The sequence below is a fragment of the Ostrea edulis genome, chromosome 9 (assembly GCF_947568905.1).
Source record: "Ostrea edulis chromosome 9, xbOstEdul1.1, whole genome shotgun sequence".
Classification (NCBI taxonomy): domain Eukaryota; kingdom Metazoa; phylum Mollusca; class Bivalvia; order Ostreida; family Ostreidae; genus Ostrea; species Ostrea edulis.
The window spans coordinates 48792793-48808795 of record NC_079172.1 but is presented as its reverse complement, the minus strand read 5'-3'; the positions used below and the strand labels follow the sequence as shown (position 1 = coordinate 48808795).

General features: G+C 33.7%; 1 protein-coding gene across 4 annotated transcripts in view; it reads left to right on the top strand.

Moving 5' to 3' along the window:
* Positions 1-238: 238 nt before the first annotated feature.
* LOC125657851 (U2 snRNP-associated SURP motif-containing protein-like) overlaps positions 239-16003 on the top strand; it is a 29571-nt gene continuing 13806 nt past the window's right edge. The window contains exons 1-12 of one of the 4 annotated variants that reach the window (XM_048888692.2): positions 239-343; positions 5194-5292; positions 5825-5942; positions 6152-6279; positions 6545-6618; positions 6735-6880; positions 7969-8042; positions 9442-9607; positions 10086-10312; positions 10735-10778; positions 14856-14960; positions 15436-15502. In XM_048888692.2, coding sequence (XP_048744649.2) covers positions 281-343; positions 5194-5292; positions 5825-5942; positions 6152-6279; positions 6545-6618; positions 6735-6880; positions 7969-8042; positions 9442-9607; positions 10086-10312; positions 10735-10778; positions 14856-14960; positions 15436-15502 — 1311 coding nt within the window. In that variant the 5' untranslated portion in view covers positions 239-280. Of the gene's footprint in view, positions 344-5193; positions 5293-5824; positions 5976-6151; positions 6280-6544; positions 6619-6734; positions 6902-7968; positions 8043-9441; positions 9608-10085; positions 10313-10734; positions 10779-14855; positions 14961-15435; positions 15503-16003 lie in introns of all 4 variants that reach the window. The other 3 variants (XM_048888691.2, XM_048888690.2, XM_048888689.2) reach the window with 3 other exon arrangements.

Sequence of the window (16003 nt, the reverse complement as noted above, 5' to 3'; positions counted from 1 at the left end):
GCCAATGACTTAAATAGGATACATATTTCAAGCCCTATAAATCTGTAAAATCCAGGAACTTCGCCCCCTGGGCCCCAACCAGGGCTTCGCTAGACCCCCTGTCTCATAAAGTGGCGCCCCCCGTAACCGCAATTCCTGGATCCGCCCCATATCTTATAATATTTCAGTTGTCTTTCATATTCTGGTTCAAGTGCGAAAAATATTTTTCCGGATATCTATGTTCAAGACCTTTCCGATTTCTTTATTATATTTACGAAAAACCACGACGGAGTCGACAAAAATGGCGGATAAAAATTTGCCATGGGGCCTGATCAACGACAAAATATCACCAGGATCAGCTAAGGTCCGTTTCAGTTTGGTAGTGTTGACAAGCGATTTCTGAATAATCTATTATGCACATTGAAAATTGCATTGCTAAGATGTCGGGTAGGCGATGTCAGTGTAGCGTATCGTTTGGTTTGGTTGTTCCATGTTGAACTTACCGAGTTGTAGATAAGAATTATCATTTTTTTCCTCTGGTTAAACCACATTTTCTAACTGTTGTCAGAGTGATTTTATAATGCGCCTTGTTAAAGTTTTGCATGAAGTTACCTTAGCTGATTAATGACTGAGTACAATCGTCCTCGATCAACCCCAAACACAAATTTATTTATATGCAGAATTTGAAGAGAATTGTGTTAAATGTGGGTTTTGAAAGAAATATTTGTAGTATTAAACTTAGAATATTTTTTGACCGAATAATATGTATATATGGTGTGATTGTTGGACCGAGCAAAGCGTGAATTGGTCATTGGCATGTCCCAAGTGATAATCATAATTCAGTTGAATAAATTAATTAGGAGATGTATACATTTACCTGAAATATATATTATTTTAAACATGATATTCCCCTTGCGCTAAACGCTGAGTAACATCCAAACATTAAAGGGAGGATAAATGAGGATAACTGTATCATCCGCCTATTAAAAGGAATGCGGGGAATATGTAACTCGACCAACATAAATAGTGCCTGTGACATTGCTGTTGGCTTTGATTTTTTTCTCTTTCGAACCAAACAATTGTATTATACAATAATACACCCATTTTCAATTTAAAAGACAGCTGAAAATAAACAAAATCAACCAACAAATTTAAAATGGTAAAAAATTAAGCATATATATATATAATATATATATCGTATGAATTATTTCTAGTTAAAGAAACTTGTGATTTTGTTCACCTATTTAGTCATATGACTGTTTTCCTATTTAATGATTTGCTATGAATTATTACAATAATGATAATAATCATCATGATCATACCATTCATTATGAACAAATTGTCTGAGTGTTTTATTTAAATTACAAATTTCATGTCAGAGTCTTGTATTTTTGGTAGTCAAATTTAAAACTCGAATAAGCATTGAAGCAACTAATGAACAAAAAAATGGTGACACCCATACTCCTCACAAAAATTTCAATATTAATATGTAGAGATTATCTCTTCTTTTTCCGAATTTTACTTTTACCTTTAGAGCCAAGGTCCGTCCAAGCTTTGCTTGGTATTGTAATTTTTGAGAGTCGACATTAAAAAATGCCAACTTAAAATGATAATTTTATTTATCTAAAAGTAATGAATAAATAAAAAGTCACTAAATAAATGCTACTAGGCCCTACTAATAAAATCTCTTTGTAAAAAAAATGTTTGTCCGACTTTAGATGCTCTGCATTCAAAGCAACTATATGGAGGGTCAATCCATGGCAATGAGTTTAAATTGTTTGGTTGACTGAGTGTTTTCAACATCGAATCAGTGCGATTAAAAAAATTTGTGATGCCATTCGAGTCAGAGTTGGGGGGGATGGGTGGGTGCTAAAATCCTGAGCAGAAAGAGACAGCGATCTGATAGAGCTAAAAAATAGTAAATGAATAAAGAGAAAGTCAAAGATGGGACATGTTATGGTATGGCTCTGTCTGTCTGTCCAGACCTTGTATGCAAAATGAATCATAAGCTCTAGGATCTTACAACTTTGTACATTTGATCACCATGATGAGAGGAAGATGTCTATTGTTTTTCAAGGTCAAGGTCATAGTATCAGTTAATGGGAAAACCGTTTTAGGCAGAATACAAACCAAACTATGTGTGGCTAGGACTGTCAAACTTGGTACACATACTCCTCATGCCAAGTGGAGGATGCCTTTTGTTCTTTAAGGTCATGGTCGTAGTATCACTTGGTAGGAGAACATTGGAGGCAGGATACAGATAGAATCTTTAGGGCTTTGAAGGTCAAACTTGGTACACATACACCTTATGCCAAGCGGATGATGTCTCTAGCTTCCAGGGTTTGAAATGAACTTTTTCAAGCACTAGTCCCTATGGACTAGTCACTATTGATGTTTACTAGTCCGCAAAGCATTTCACTAGTCCGTCCAGTATATCATATTAAATGATCTTCATTTTATTCAATAGTATTTAATGAAACCAAACACATCACAATTGCAAGCAATTCAGTTTTTGACACCTAAAGAAGAAAAGGACCACCATACTTTATTTTGCATTCAAGATCTTCAGAAGCATACAGTAACCTCCGAGTTAATCCTTTTATAAACGTCCTTAAGTGTGTTCGAGATCGACGTTCCCGTTGTTTTCGTGCTCAGTTCTTAGAGTCACAGAAGTTCAAAATTTTATCAATAAAGTCAATAAAATTCACTTGATTGACCAAGCCATGAGCTATAGTGTTACAAACTCCTTTGTTAGAATCTCGAATGACGAGAACATGTGCGCACAAACGTGTATCTTCTTAGACCACACTACTTACAATTCTTGCACCTCGAACCCGTTCTCATGATGGGTACTCTGCGTTCGGAATCGACAGGAATTTGTGCTCGTTCAAAGAACGGCGGTCTCGAATGCACTCCATATGTTTGGAAGATCAGGATGTCACAGTCATGCAAACACTTAACCACGCAGGTAATTGGGTAATCGACCACAAGTTCAAACATCTAAGAGACTGACAAATCTTGCTAAAATCTTAACCAATTCAAGATTGATTTCCGGATTTTTACTAGTCGGTACGGACTAGTGCTGTAGAGAATTTACTAGTATGACACATTTTTTACTAGTCGGACGGACGTGAGGTAATTCCCAACCCTGGCTTCTCGAGGTGAAGGTCGTAATATCGCTTAGTGGAAAAACCTTGTTTTCGTTAAGGATACGGAATCTGATATTGCCCTGAAATTTAGTCGCTAGCTTCCTCTCGGAGGAGTTTGCATTTCAGCACCATGACTTACTTTTGGGGTAAAAGTAGGTCAAATAGTGTTCCAGATTTTTATGTTTGTTATGAATACAGGTATTACCCTGAAATTTTGTCACAACCTCCGTCTCAGAGAAATACATTTATATAATCAGTTAACATTTCAACTTGATTGGTGCACTGTGACTTACTTTAAGGCTAAAAGTTTGTCAAATAGTTCTCTGGATTTGCATGAAACAAGTTTCAAACTGTTCGAAAATATTAGGAAATATGGTGTATATTGAATTTGTCAGTGTTGGTTCTGCTTTGTGAAACATGGTAAACTGGTAATTTATAAGTCCATATGATGTCTTATCAGCCAAGTGGGCATTATCAAACCAAAAGCATAAGGCCTGAGGTTTCAGATTGACCACTCAGGATGATATGACATTGATAAGGATTTTACTGCATATTATTTCATTTTTCATTATTCAACATAATCAAGCAGGATTTTTCACGATGAAAGTATGATCATTTTATTTTATTGCTGTTTTCTAAAAGGAAACTTTATAGTATACATTTACAGCTGCAGAACTGTAGCTCTCTTCAGATAAATTGGGTCATCTGGCATATCTCAATATTTTCCCAGAGAGCCACTGAACTGACAGATCTGCAGTTAATCTATCAAGGGCATTAATAGATTTTTCACATATGAAATAAGTATGAAATTTGATTAGTAAAATAAGAATCTTATATTTAGAATAAAGATCATTTGCCTTTTTTTTTTTCCCCAGCAGAGGTTTTAAAGTGAATGTTGATATAGAGTTAATAGATAGTTGGCAGAGTTCCAGCATGATGCATTTTTACTCAGCAGTCTTATTATGGATCATGTGATTTTGTCAGCATTGTAATGTGCTTAAAATATGTATAAAATTTACTTCTAGATATAGGAGAAATTCATATGTAATGTTTAGGCTGCAAATTATTTTGCTTGATTTTCAGTAAACTGCTAAACTTAAATACAACTAATGTCTGTCACAATTTTAAAAAGCTTTAGATGACTGGAATAAGGATTATTAGTAAGTATATGGATGGAAAAATGTCAAGAAGAACTCCATTTCTGTTTCGGTTTCTATTTCCTATTGCATGATTATTGAAATATTAAATGATACAGATTGCAACATTTTTTGGAAATAAAATGTTTATAGAATGTAGTAGATCTCAGTGGTTGGTCATTCTTTGTATTGTTATATATCATAGCTATTTTTTTTTTTTTTATAATTTTGATACTACATACAATAAATTGAGGACATTTAGAAAGTGTTTGAACTAAAAAAAAACTTTGTTATGCTTTTTTGGGAATGTGTAAGATCTGGTAAATGCTAGTACATGGTCTCACTGAAGTCACTAAACTTGGAATATTTTTTGGAATACTAAAGATAATAACGTATACATGTATACTCGCTTATAAGTCAGTTGTGCCCATAAGTCGGTTGTATATTTGTAGGCTATTTTGGAGGAATTTGCCATTGACCCGCTTATAAGTCGGTATAACTTTTTGCAAGAATGTGCTGATATTTATTAATTTTCTCAACAAATCAATTTCAATAATATACATGTATACTTAAAGATAAATGAAAGAATTAAAATATGTAAATACTTGTACTTTATGAATAATCTTGAATACTTAAATATGATATTTCCAGTCAATGTTAATCATTATAATCATCGGAGTACAGAGTTGTTAAAAATATATTATACATTATGCCATCCATAAAAATGTGAATCTTCTGAATGTAGAGTTTTGGACCAATTTCTAACTCCCAAAAATCCGACTTGTATGCGAGTATGTATGGTATATATCAATGTGAAAATGGATAAAATGAAAATGATTGAAAGTCATTGCTACAGCTCTATTAATACTGATGTGTACAGGCCACAGCATATGTACAAGATAACGTTACTTTTCTTTTTTAATTTATAGACAATATCAGAAAGTAAACTGAAGGCATTTGAAGTTGGGACAATGAATATTGGTAAAAAGTCCCTGTCTAAACGTGAGCAGGAGGAGCTACGTAAAAAGGTTTGATTTATTGAATATTATCGGATGTTGCATTATTAACCACCTTTTTTTTTTTGTTTTTTTTTTTAAAAGCCATTTAGTTGGTATGGAGAATCCTTGCACATTGGTTTATAACTGTAATACATGCATTACAGAAATCTATGCGATATTCAGGTATACTAAATATGCTCAAATTTGAATGAGCCCCATGGAGTATTAGTACTGTTAGAACAGTTCTAGTGAGCTCAACTAAACTTTTAAGTTATCACCTTACATCTGTCATCCTCATTCCGGGTTATTGTATAAGATTTTCAAAATCTTCCATGGTACAGGAACAGTTAAGTTTTTGAATGTTGCTTGGTTAACTATTCAGTTTTTTCCCCCTAAAATCACACTTATAGAAACACTTGAGAAATTTAAAAAAATTATTACACACATACTTTTTCACAGAGCATTGCTTTACAGTCACAGTCACTATACTGTCAGTCAGTAAAGTTTAGCTATTTAGGCACCTGTGAGCCTCTGACTCAATAATGACTTATTTTTGTTATAGCAAGATGAGAAGGCTACGGCAGAGGTATACAAAGAGTTTGTAGCATCTTTTGATGATGCAGGAAAATTGACCAAGACGTGGATCAAGGGTGGAACATTCAATCCAGAAAAAAATTCGAGTAGGTCGAAAAAAAGATTGGATGTTGTATTGGGTAAATTTAAACAGTATGATAAATGTTAATATTAGGATTCACCCTTGTTGGGGTAATGATTGAACAAAAGACGGAAATGGTGGAAAATTTCATTGCATTTTGAATTGATTTTTTCTTCTTCTGTACTTCATCTTAAAAAACATTATTCACATTTCACTTGTTTTTTTATTTTATAGGGGAGAAGGCAATATCCAAACCAAAAGTATACAAACCAACATCCCGACTTGCCGAGCTAGCATCTACTTTTCAGTCTGTCAAGGAAGCCCGGAAACAGGAGGAGGTTTTGGATGATTCCCCCAAACCAGTCAGTCTAAAACAGTTTGTCTGATATTATTTTAAAGCCTGACTACACCAATATAGGTCTGTGGCCATGAGCAAAAGTAATGGTCATCCCACAAGAAGAACATTTTACAAAATAAGGAACCCTAGAGGAAAATAGTTTACAATAGCTTAGTTATCCTCCATTTGTAAGCTGTACTGAATTTTCAAGTGCACTATACCATATACGTCAATAGTCTTTTGAAAGAGTTGGATGGTTGCCAATACAGTTGATTTTTTTCTCCCTCCAGCCTATCCCAGGAAAGAAGAAGACAGAAGTAAAGAAAAAGAGCAATTTGGAGATTTTCAAAGAAGAACTGAAGCAGTATAGACATATTTCCTGAATCTTATAACTTGTAAAATGATTCTGTAAACAGATGAGTTTGTAACATTGATGTAATACAGACAGCAGCAGCTGACGAGTTTTATTTGAATTCTTAGAATACAGCAGGAGAGAGAACAGCGACATAAGATGAAGAAGATGAGGAATCAGCAGCCCCCTGATCCAGGCATACCCATGCTTCCTTTGGAAGAACCTTCTCGGATGTCCAAGTTTGAACCCGTTGCATCAGATCTCAACGTTGCAGGTACAGGAATTCCAGAAACAAGTACTCTTTGTTTTTTTAAAATCTAGTTTACTTTAAGAGTATTTAAATTACAATTTTACCATATACTGTAATACATTAATTTTCCAAGGTGGATTTTTTTTTCATTATACGGACACTCCCACAAAATTTAATTCTCCATTAACAAGAAAATATGAACTACAATATTGGTTACACGGTTAGTTAGTGACCTGATACGGAAAAATACATGGCAAAGCCCCGCTCGATACGGGTTTTCTTTTCACACCATGTATTTTTCCGTATTACGTCAATAACTAACTGTGTAACAAATTTATCTCGTCGAAGACCTCTAGCTGTATATGTGGGGGTCTATATCATACAACTTATCGCTTTGCCAATTTTGTTAATGCTGCAAGTCGAAACTGACACTAAATTATTCGCTCAATATGGATTTTTCTCGCATGATACAGTTTTTTTTCACGGCGTCATGTGTCCAAGATCTGACAAATTAGATTTCAACAATTTTTTCTGAGGCGTGATAATACAGAATAAAATCTCTTTAACCATAAAATCAATTCAATATGGACATTGTTATTCTTCTGAAACCACGTAAAAATTGATCCAATGAAAGGATAGAGTTCATAGCAATTCAACACACACACATTTTTCATTTCTGTGACTGAAGCATAAATTTTTTTTATGTGTTAAGGCTGCATGAAAAGTATGCTGGCGTGAAGCAGCCTTCTTGTATTTTTAAAAATGAAATTTATTTTTTCGTTCACTTTCATTTCTTTTAGAATTTTCAGCTGTTTAAATAGACGTATTAAATTGATCAAAATTCATAATTCATGAGGAAATGTCTATCATTACAATTTGTAAGAATATCAAAGGCAAAAACATTGGAAATATAGATACTGTTACATAGGCAGCTTTGCCCAGTTGTAAATTGTTTTAGTCAATAAAACACATCTGATATGTAATGGTGGTGGATAGAACATTTTCAGTCAGATGCAATGTAGTAGTTTCCTTGTGTTTTTTTTGTTGTTATTAGTTTTGTTTTTTGTTTGGTTGAGAGTTTATAACTACAGTGTACATTTAATCTGTTACAGACATGAAGCTTGGACCCTATGACCCTACAGATGAAACCACTACCAATATTTATGTTGGAAATATAAATCCAAAGGTACAGTATCAGTGCATGGTTGGCAATATACTTACTTTCCTTGTGCTTTTTCGCTCGTCCTGAACCGAAGGCTCTAGCTTTTCTGATCAAAATTAGTTGCAGAAAAAATTTCACATTTTCAACTCCTTGTTTAGAAACACTGGGTCAATTTCAAACTTACCACAAAGCATCAAATTTGTTCAAAGGAAGGATCAAACTCCCATCCCATGAAAGATTTAAGAAATGGGGTAGGGTGTTCAATATTCTCAAGAACTACTGAACCAGAAAAGAGAAACTTCATCAATGTATAATGAAGAATCAAGTTTTTTCAAACCATTAACCCAAAGGCCATTGCATAGGGCTTCAAAGTTTTCATGAGTATACACATCGGGAAATTGTTTCAAAAAATGCTTTTACTTTTTAATAATAATTGCAATGGCACAATTGTCAAGTTAAGATTTAGGTTTGTTCACACTCCTGGAGAACAGGGCATGGTCATGGTAGGGGCTCCAAGTTTTACATGCGATTTATTGGGAAATTCGTGAAAATTCATCTTGGAACCAAAAGGATACAGTTTGTTGGAGATAATATGCAAGAATCCTCACATACATGTACTTTATTTAGAGATTTGTTCCCCAATTTTGAGATTTGTTCCCCATTGCCTTTTTATTCCAGAATATGTAGGATACGGATTAGATGTATACATCTATAGCTTCTGCAAACAAGATTTAGATGATAAAGAGGAAATCATCGTGTTAGTCTACATGTCTATGTTTCTGTCAATCCCTCCTACTTTGCATTTAGGCAACAATGTTATAATAAAGAGATATTAGAAGGTTAGACTGAGCGCAAAGGTGCTTATGACCAAACCAGATCATGTGTATTGATTAATCTTGAAATCTTGAGCCTATTCTGTTTTTGGATTTGAAAAATGCATTCATTGCGCTATCAACATGTAACATTTCCTAAACATGTGCATGGTCTTTGTGTGTGACACACTGGCAACTGTTTTAGCTCATTGGCCTCTTGTTTAATCATAATTTCGATGTCCACAAGGACAGGTGTAGTTGTAGTTGAGATTGTCTTTTCTTTAAACCCTGGAGAGCATGTGAATCCCCAGTAGTGGTTTCAAGATTTACACTCTTATGTTACGTGATCTATATTCATATGATGAATAAATATTTCTTATACTGAATTATCAGAAGATTACAATTGGGAATCTTTTAGAATACAGTTAAAATGTACCATGTTGTTTATTCCTAAATTCTCCGCTACTGGATCTAATAAGGTTGGAGAATGATTCTTGATTTGTCTATAAATTGTCATCCTTATCCATGTCTTGTAATTTGCTGAAAGAATTACAAAAGATTTAAAACTTGCATGTTAAATTTTCAATTTAAATTTGAAATCAATTTCTTAGATGACAGAACCGCAGTTGTGTGAAATCTTTGGCCGATTTGGTCCATTGGCCAGTGTCAAGATCATGTGGCCTCGAACAGATGAAGAGAGAAACAGAGGGCGAAACTGTGGGTTTGTGGCATACATGAACAGGAAGGATGGGGAGAGAGCACTCAATTCATTAAAAGGTCATTTTTTATTGCTACAGATTTATCAAAATAATTCCATTTCAAGTCTGATATATATGTTATACATGTATGTTAACTTTCCCATTTCAAATGACCCATTGTTCTTATTTCAAGTCACCATATTACATAGCATTTATAATCATTCCAAATAAGTATTTTTCTAAACCTTTATGTATAGGTCAGGATGGTGGATCAGAAAGGGGAAACAAGAAATTTTTTCTGTATAGGCCTCTCTTGAAAATATATGTACACTTGAACTGAACATGAAGTGTTTATTTAGGCCCAAGCCTTTATTGCAAATTCATATACATGTAAACTTAAAATGGTACTCTTTTGTAACGATCATATTTTATTGTTTTTCCCATTATAAATTGATGTCTCCACATGAGTGAAAAATTCTCGAAGGGGGCATGGGGCGTTAAACATTATAAAACCAACCAACCCATTATGAATGAACTTTTGTGTATTTCTTCTACAGGCAAGGATATTATGCAGTATGAGATGAAATTAGGGTGGGGCAAGGCTGTGCCTATCCCCCCTCATCCGGTGTATATACCCCCAGCTTTAGCAGAGATGACACAACCCCCACCTCCTTCAGGACTTCCATTCAATGCCCAGCCATCTCGTGGACGGGATCGCAGCAGAAAGAGTTTGGGAAAAGTCCCTCCCCCCTCAGGTTGGGAGGAGGAAGAGAGTGGCGACAAGGTAATAATCCAGGGACACAAGTCTGTAATACATTGAATTCTTCTGTTATACATGTACGTTTAGAAGAAAGCTATTTTACATGTGTCTGATAGGTCTTGTTATCATTTGTGGTAAATGTATATTGGAGCCCCCAAATGTTTCTATTGTTCTTTATTACTACCTTAATACGGTTTTATTGTCTGTGCATGAAATGAAAAGAAATACAACACAGATAAGATTGTGTGTGAAATTTATTTAATTTTCTACATGGTAGGTATGCTTTTGTTCAAGAAATTATCTTAAAATGATAATACTTTGGTTAGGTGGCGTAGGGATAGTATATATTATTATTAGACATTGTTTTTAAATTAACATGATGTACATGTAGCTAGCAACCATACTTAACACGACTTAATTTGGTTTTTCAACTGCGATTTCTCCAGAGTTTAGCCAACGCTGTTGTCAAGGTGGTTATCCCAACGGAAAGGTATCTATTCTTAGTTTGTATGTTTTTGGTCTAAGAGTTGCGAGGTTTACAACCATAGTTAGGGCTGGTTAGGCATAAAACCACCGTCAGCTTCAGAGGGGAGGTAACAAGACGACGGACGAGAAGTCAGCACCAGGTTGATGTCGATGGAAGAGAAGTCTGTGAAGATGTCAAGATTTTTAAAAAAAATAAAACTCTCATTCTACAAACAAGGGTGTGAAAGAGAAGAGAATTGTATCGATGTACTGAAAATCATGAAAAAACTGAAAGTTACTGGGTCAGTTATGTTTTCAAACTGATTTTTTCCCCACCACTTCAATGTGACTTGGCAATGTACATTTTTTTTGGTACATACAAGATTTTTTTTAGATTAAAATAGTGTAACAATTGAAAATGTGGAAACAGTCTTTCGCAGATTTTGTACATGACAATATTGTTAAGGCTCTGGGGGTAATGCAGATACTCTATTGAAATTTTTTTGCTCACCTGAGTCAAAGGCTCAAGTGAGCTTTCCTAATCAAACTTTGTCTGATGTCTCCTCAGTTGATATTAAAGTCTTGAAAATAAAATGTTTAGGACCTGTAACATGGATTCTTTGGCTAATTGAACCATGCACATGTTGAATTGTTAATGTCTTCATCTGCACCATTTAGAACTTCCGGACAAACTGGAATTTTCAAAATTGTTTACATGCTCTTATGATTGTATACGGAGATTCTGTATTCGGATTTTTCCAACGGGAGGGTTAAAATATAGTCACATAAGACAGAATTGTTTGATACAATGGATCATTATGGCGGTCTAGACTGTCACGAAAAATTTTAAATGTTAATTTTAAACTCCTTTCAAGAACCAATGGGCCAATGTCAACTAAATTTTGCACAAAGTGTATTACTGTCATCAAAAAATGGCAGCTGACTTCATTGGTGAATGAGGTCGTCTTATTGATAAATAAACTAGTGACTAACTTTAAGAATACTTCACTAGATACTAATAATTATCATAAAATGATGCAAATGAATAGTCAATCGTCTGAAATCGTGATTATAGAATTCTTATTGATGAGGACAGATGTCATTTTTTTTACCATAATATATACTATGGCTTGTACACAGTGACAATCATCTTCTGATGAACCACTGAAAACTCTAGCAGAAGCAGCATTATATAGTATGTATACAAGTGATGGCCCATGGGCCTGAAACAAGGCTATGGAGGAGGGATTTAAACTTTTGTAGGAATATAAAAGCATGTTTTATTGCGGCTCTTTAGTAAACACATTTATATTGAACTACTAATTCTAAAGTAGAGTTCATGCCATGTTACCATTTGAATTCAAAATTTAACATTTTAAACATCCATGGAACTAATTTGACTGAGGTGAGCATTGTGGCCCATTGGACTGTTATTTATGCACTGTAATTATATGTGAATCATACATTGTGAAGTGGGAGATACTGTATGTTTCAGTCTTATCTGCTAGTATGTCCTGAAATATTTGTAAATTATGACTTGCCAATGTTTAGGTATAACTGGACTTACTCAATTTTGTATTGTAGTTGCATCTTTCCTTACAATTTTTTGGGTTGTCTTATTTCTGTCAGTAGGTATAATTGGGCTCAAGATGCTGATAGTATTGAGCATTTGTAAAAAGAGCAACAATGGTTTAATGCCAGTGTTATGCTGTCTGAAATGTTGTATAAACTGTACACATATTTTGGCACCAAACTTGTAATTCTATCATGAAAATGATGCTCTGTATTTCATATGTTGTCCAATTTGTGAATTTTTTATAGTACCAAACATGTTCTTAATTAGACCAAGTTTCATTGTTTACACAAAACTGTCTGAAATTGACTGTGTAAAAGATGTCATATGTTGGAAATTGTTGGGGATCATGATAAAGTCATGATGGACTGATGTATGTTATTTATGGAAGGGAGTTTGGGATAAGCATTTATGAGGGACAGATATTTATAGAAGGGCCTTGGGGTGATGAAATCATGATGATTATGAAGGACAGATATGTTGTCTATATCTAAATTTGTAATAAATTTGTCCATTTTATTATCGATATCAAGTAAAGTTTTGATACGTATGTGTTAATGTAAACAAAAAAACCACACCAAAATAGTAGTCTGAATAGTATTAAGCTTTTTTTCATATGTATAATATATATGTTACGGTGGTCTTAAATTCGCAATGTTTACAATCAAAAGATTTTTTTACGGACACATCAATGTAGGATTCATACATGTATATCAGATACGTGTCGTGCACTTAAGAATCCAGTTTTCCTATTCCGTAGTTGTAAAATGTTGATAGTAAGTATACTAGACTCTTTTGCTGAACCAAACTCTTATGTACCAAAAGACGTCGGTAGTATCCCAAAATGTTAAAAAAAAAAACCCCATTTAGTTTTCGAGTCAGAAAATAATTCAATATTCTGAACAGCATAATTCACCAGCACTGGGAGAGATGCTAGACTTGGACTGCTCTATTCTAAAATAAAAATTATATTTTTGAAGCAACAACAAAATTAAATGTAATTGGACAAAGAATAATATAACAAGAATGTTTTTTGATAGTTGTTTAGATTTATATTCTGTTATTGAAGGAAGTGACAATAAAGTCACAGTCAGTTAATCGCTCGATTGTGTATGCAAAGCTATTAATAACATGAATTGGTTTAATTTTGGATAAGCAAAGGTCAATTTTCAACGCTTTTAACACAGATACCCCTTTTTGAATACTGATTCATCAATGACGAGTGACTTTATTATAATTATATATATATGAGTCCAGTAATTCATCATAAGTAGTCTTTGTTTAAGTAATATAGTTATGATGACAATTAACATAGAAAATTATTAGGAAGCCCAAAGTTAATTACAACTTAGTTTCTGAATTTGTTGTGAATAATTTCCTATAACTGTCGATGGTTCATAAAAAAAGTCTTTAAATCACAAATATTGTGTTATGAGAAATCATTGTCCCGTGAAATTAAAACCACTGTCAATTGTACCAACAGAGAAAATTGTGAAAATTTAAGCATTTGGAATTAAAGACATTTACAGTATTAAATATAATCTCTTTCCAAACTAAAATTTTTGTGTGATAATGGAGTGATTCTTTTTAAATTAATAATTAAATATCCGTGCTTAATTTTTGTGCAAAGGCACTGTTTTCGGAGAAATATCCTGTAAATTAGTTGGGCTTGATTTGTTGTCGCTCATAGTGAAAAACTGAATGCATACTATCTATCCATTATGGTTTTTAGCTCACCTGAGTGTTCATGTGAAGTTTTCTGATCAAAATTTGTCCATTGTCATCAACAATCACAGTTTTCTCAAGAACTATTTGCTCAATTTCAACTAAACTTGACATAATACACGTATGTTTGATTCATGTTCAATTTAAAAAAAGCATATTCTCTTTAAATGTGGAGAATCTTCTCTGGAACCACAACAGTTCAGTTTGTCAAATTGATATGCAAACAACCTCATATTGTAGTGTAGAATCTTTTTTTTTTTTTTGGGACCAGGGTTGGACCTCAATAGGGGTTTATTGTACTTTTAAATAGAAGTACAGTGCATATAGAGAAATCTTTATAAATCTTCTGAAGAACCACAACTGCAAATTATAATGCTAGTATGATGATTTAGTGCAGTGTGTAGTCGCAAAATGGGTTAAAAGTTATAGAACGGAGTTCATAAGAAAATTTGGTGAAATATTCTCATAAGACAAAAGTAGATCTCGAATCACATCACCTTGGAGTTTAATTGGTCCAATGAAGGGTTGTAAGTTTTATTTACAAAAAATTCAAATGCTCAGGTGAGCGACGCAGCCCATGACCTATTATTAATGTGTAATATCAAAGCATTGAAAAATTTCAATATCTCCTGCAATACCCTGTGATTAAGAATCAAGGCAAACAGAAGTTTTCTGACACAAGGGAATATTTTCAAAATTGAAAGTTTCAAAATTCAAATTTATGAATAAAGCAGAAATTTCAAGAAATATTTGGGGGGTTCTCTCAGGTGAAAAAGTTGCGAAACGTTTTCGGTCTCTCCACAGAAACCTGCTGATACTAATTCACCGTATGATCGAGTTTGTGGTGCGTGAAGGTCCGATGTTTGAAGCCATGATCATGAACAGAGAACTCAAGAACCCACAATACAGGTATATACACAATACAGGTATATATATACAATACAGGTATATATATACAATACAGGTATATACACAATACAGGTATATACACAACACAGGTATATACACAATACAAGTATATACGCAATACAGGTATATATACACAATACAGGTATATACACAATACAGGTATGTATACAATACAGGTATATATATACAATACAGGTATATACACAATACAGGTATATATACAATACAGGTATATATTCATCTAGGTAACTAAGTATTAAGAAATACGTTTTCATTGTATAGAAATGTAGAAATTACAAGAAATGGGTTTTATGTTAATCTGACAGACATTGACTATGAAGTAGTGCAAATGAAGATTTATGTGACCTGCATGAAATTGTGAAAGTTTCTGATAACTACCAATATTGTATAGTAATAAAAGTATGCATCCTATTCTCTATCACTCCATTGTTGATGTGTTGTGTACATCTTGTAGATTCCTATTTGACAACATGAGCCCCGCCCACACTTACTACAGGTGGAAACTGTTCAGTATACTACAGGTAGGATTTATGCTGTGTAGTTCAATTTAAGTGGCCAGTTTCACAAAAAATCTTACTAAGATAAAAAAAATTGTCTGTCTTAGACTCCACTATGCCCAAGTAAGAATAAGGTTTTTAAAAGAAGGATAGGATTTTGAAACTTTGATCTTAATTGTTGGATATTGTGTGAAAAAGGCCACTGACATTTACTGTTGTGCCGTTCGCTGTATCTGTGCAGTAAAACATGCTTTATATTTAAACAACTAAATGCTTTCTTTGTATAGCGGGTTATGAGATTTTTTCAGCAATTATTACTACCTTCATCACCTACTCCTTGGCATAGGGTTTACACTGCTTCACTACCACCCTAGCTCATACATGTCTGAATATAGTTTGACTGGCAGTGCATGTTTTGTGAAATAGAATCATTGCTGTGCACATAAAATTTTTGATAATGTCAATGGAAAGCACACATTTTTTGTGAAAGAATGTGAAATTTTAGAATCGGGCATTGACCTAGCA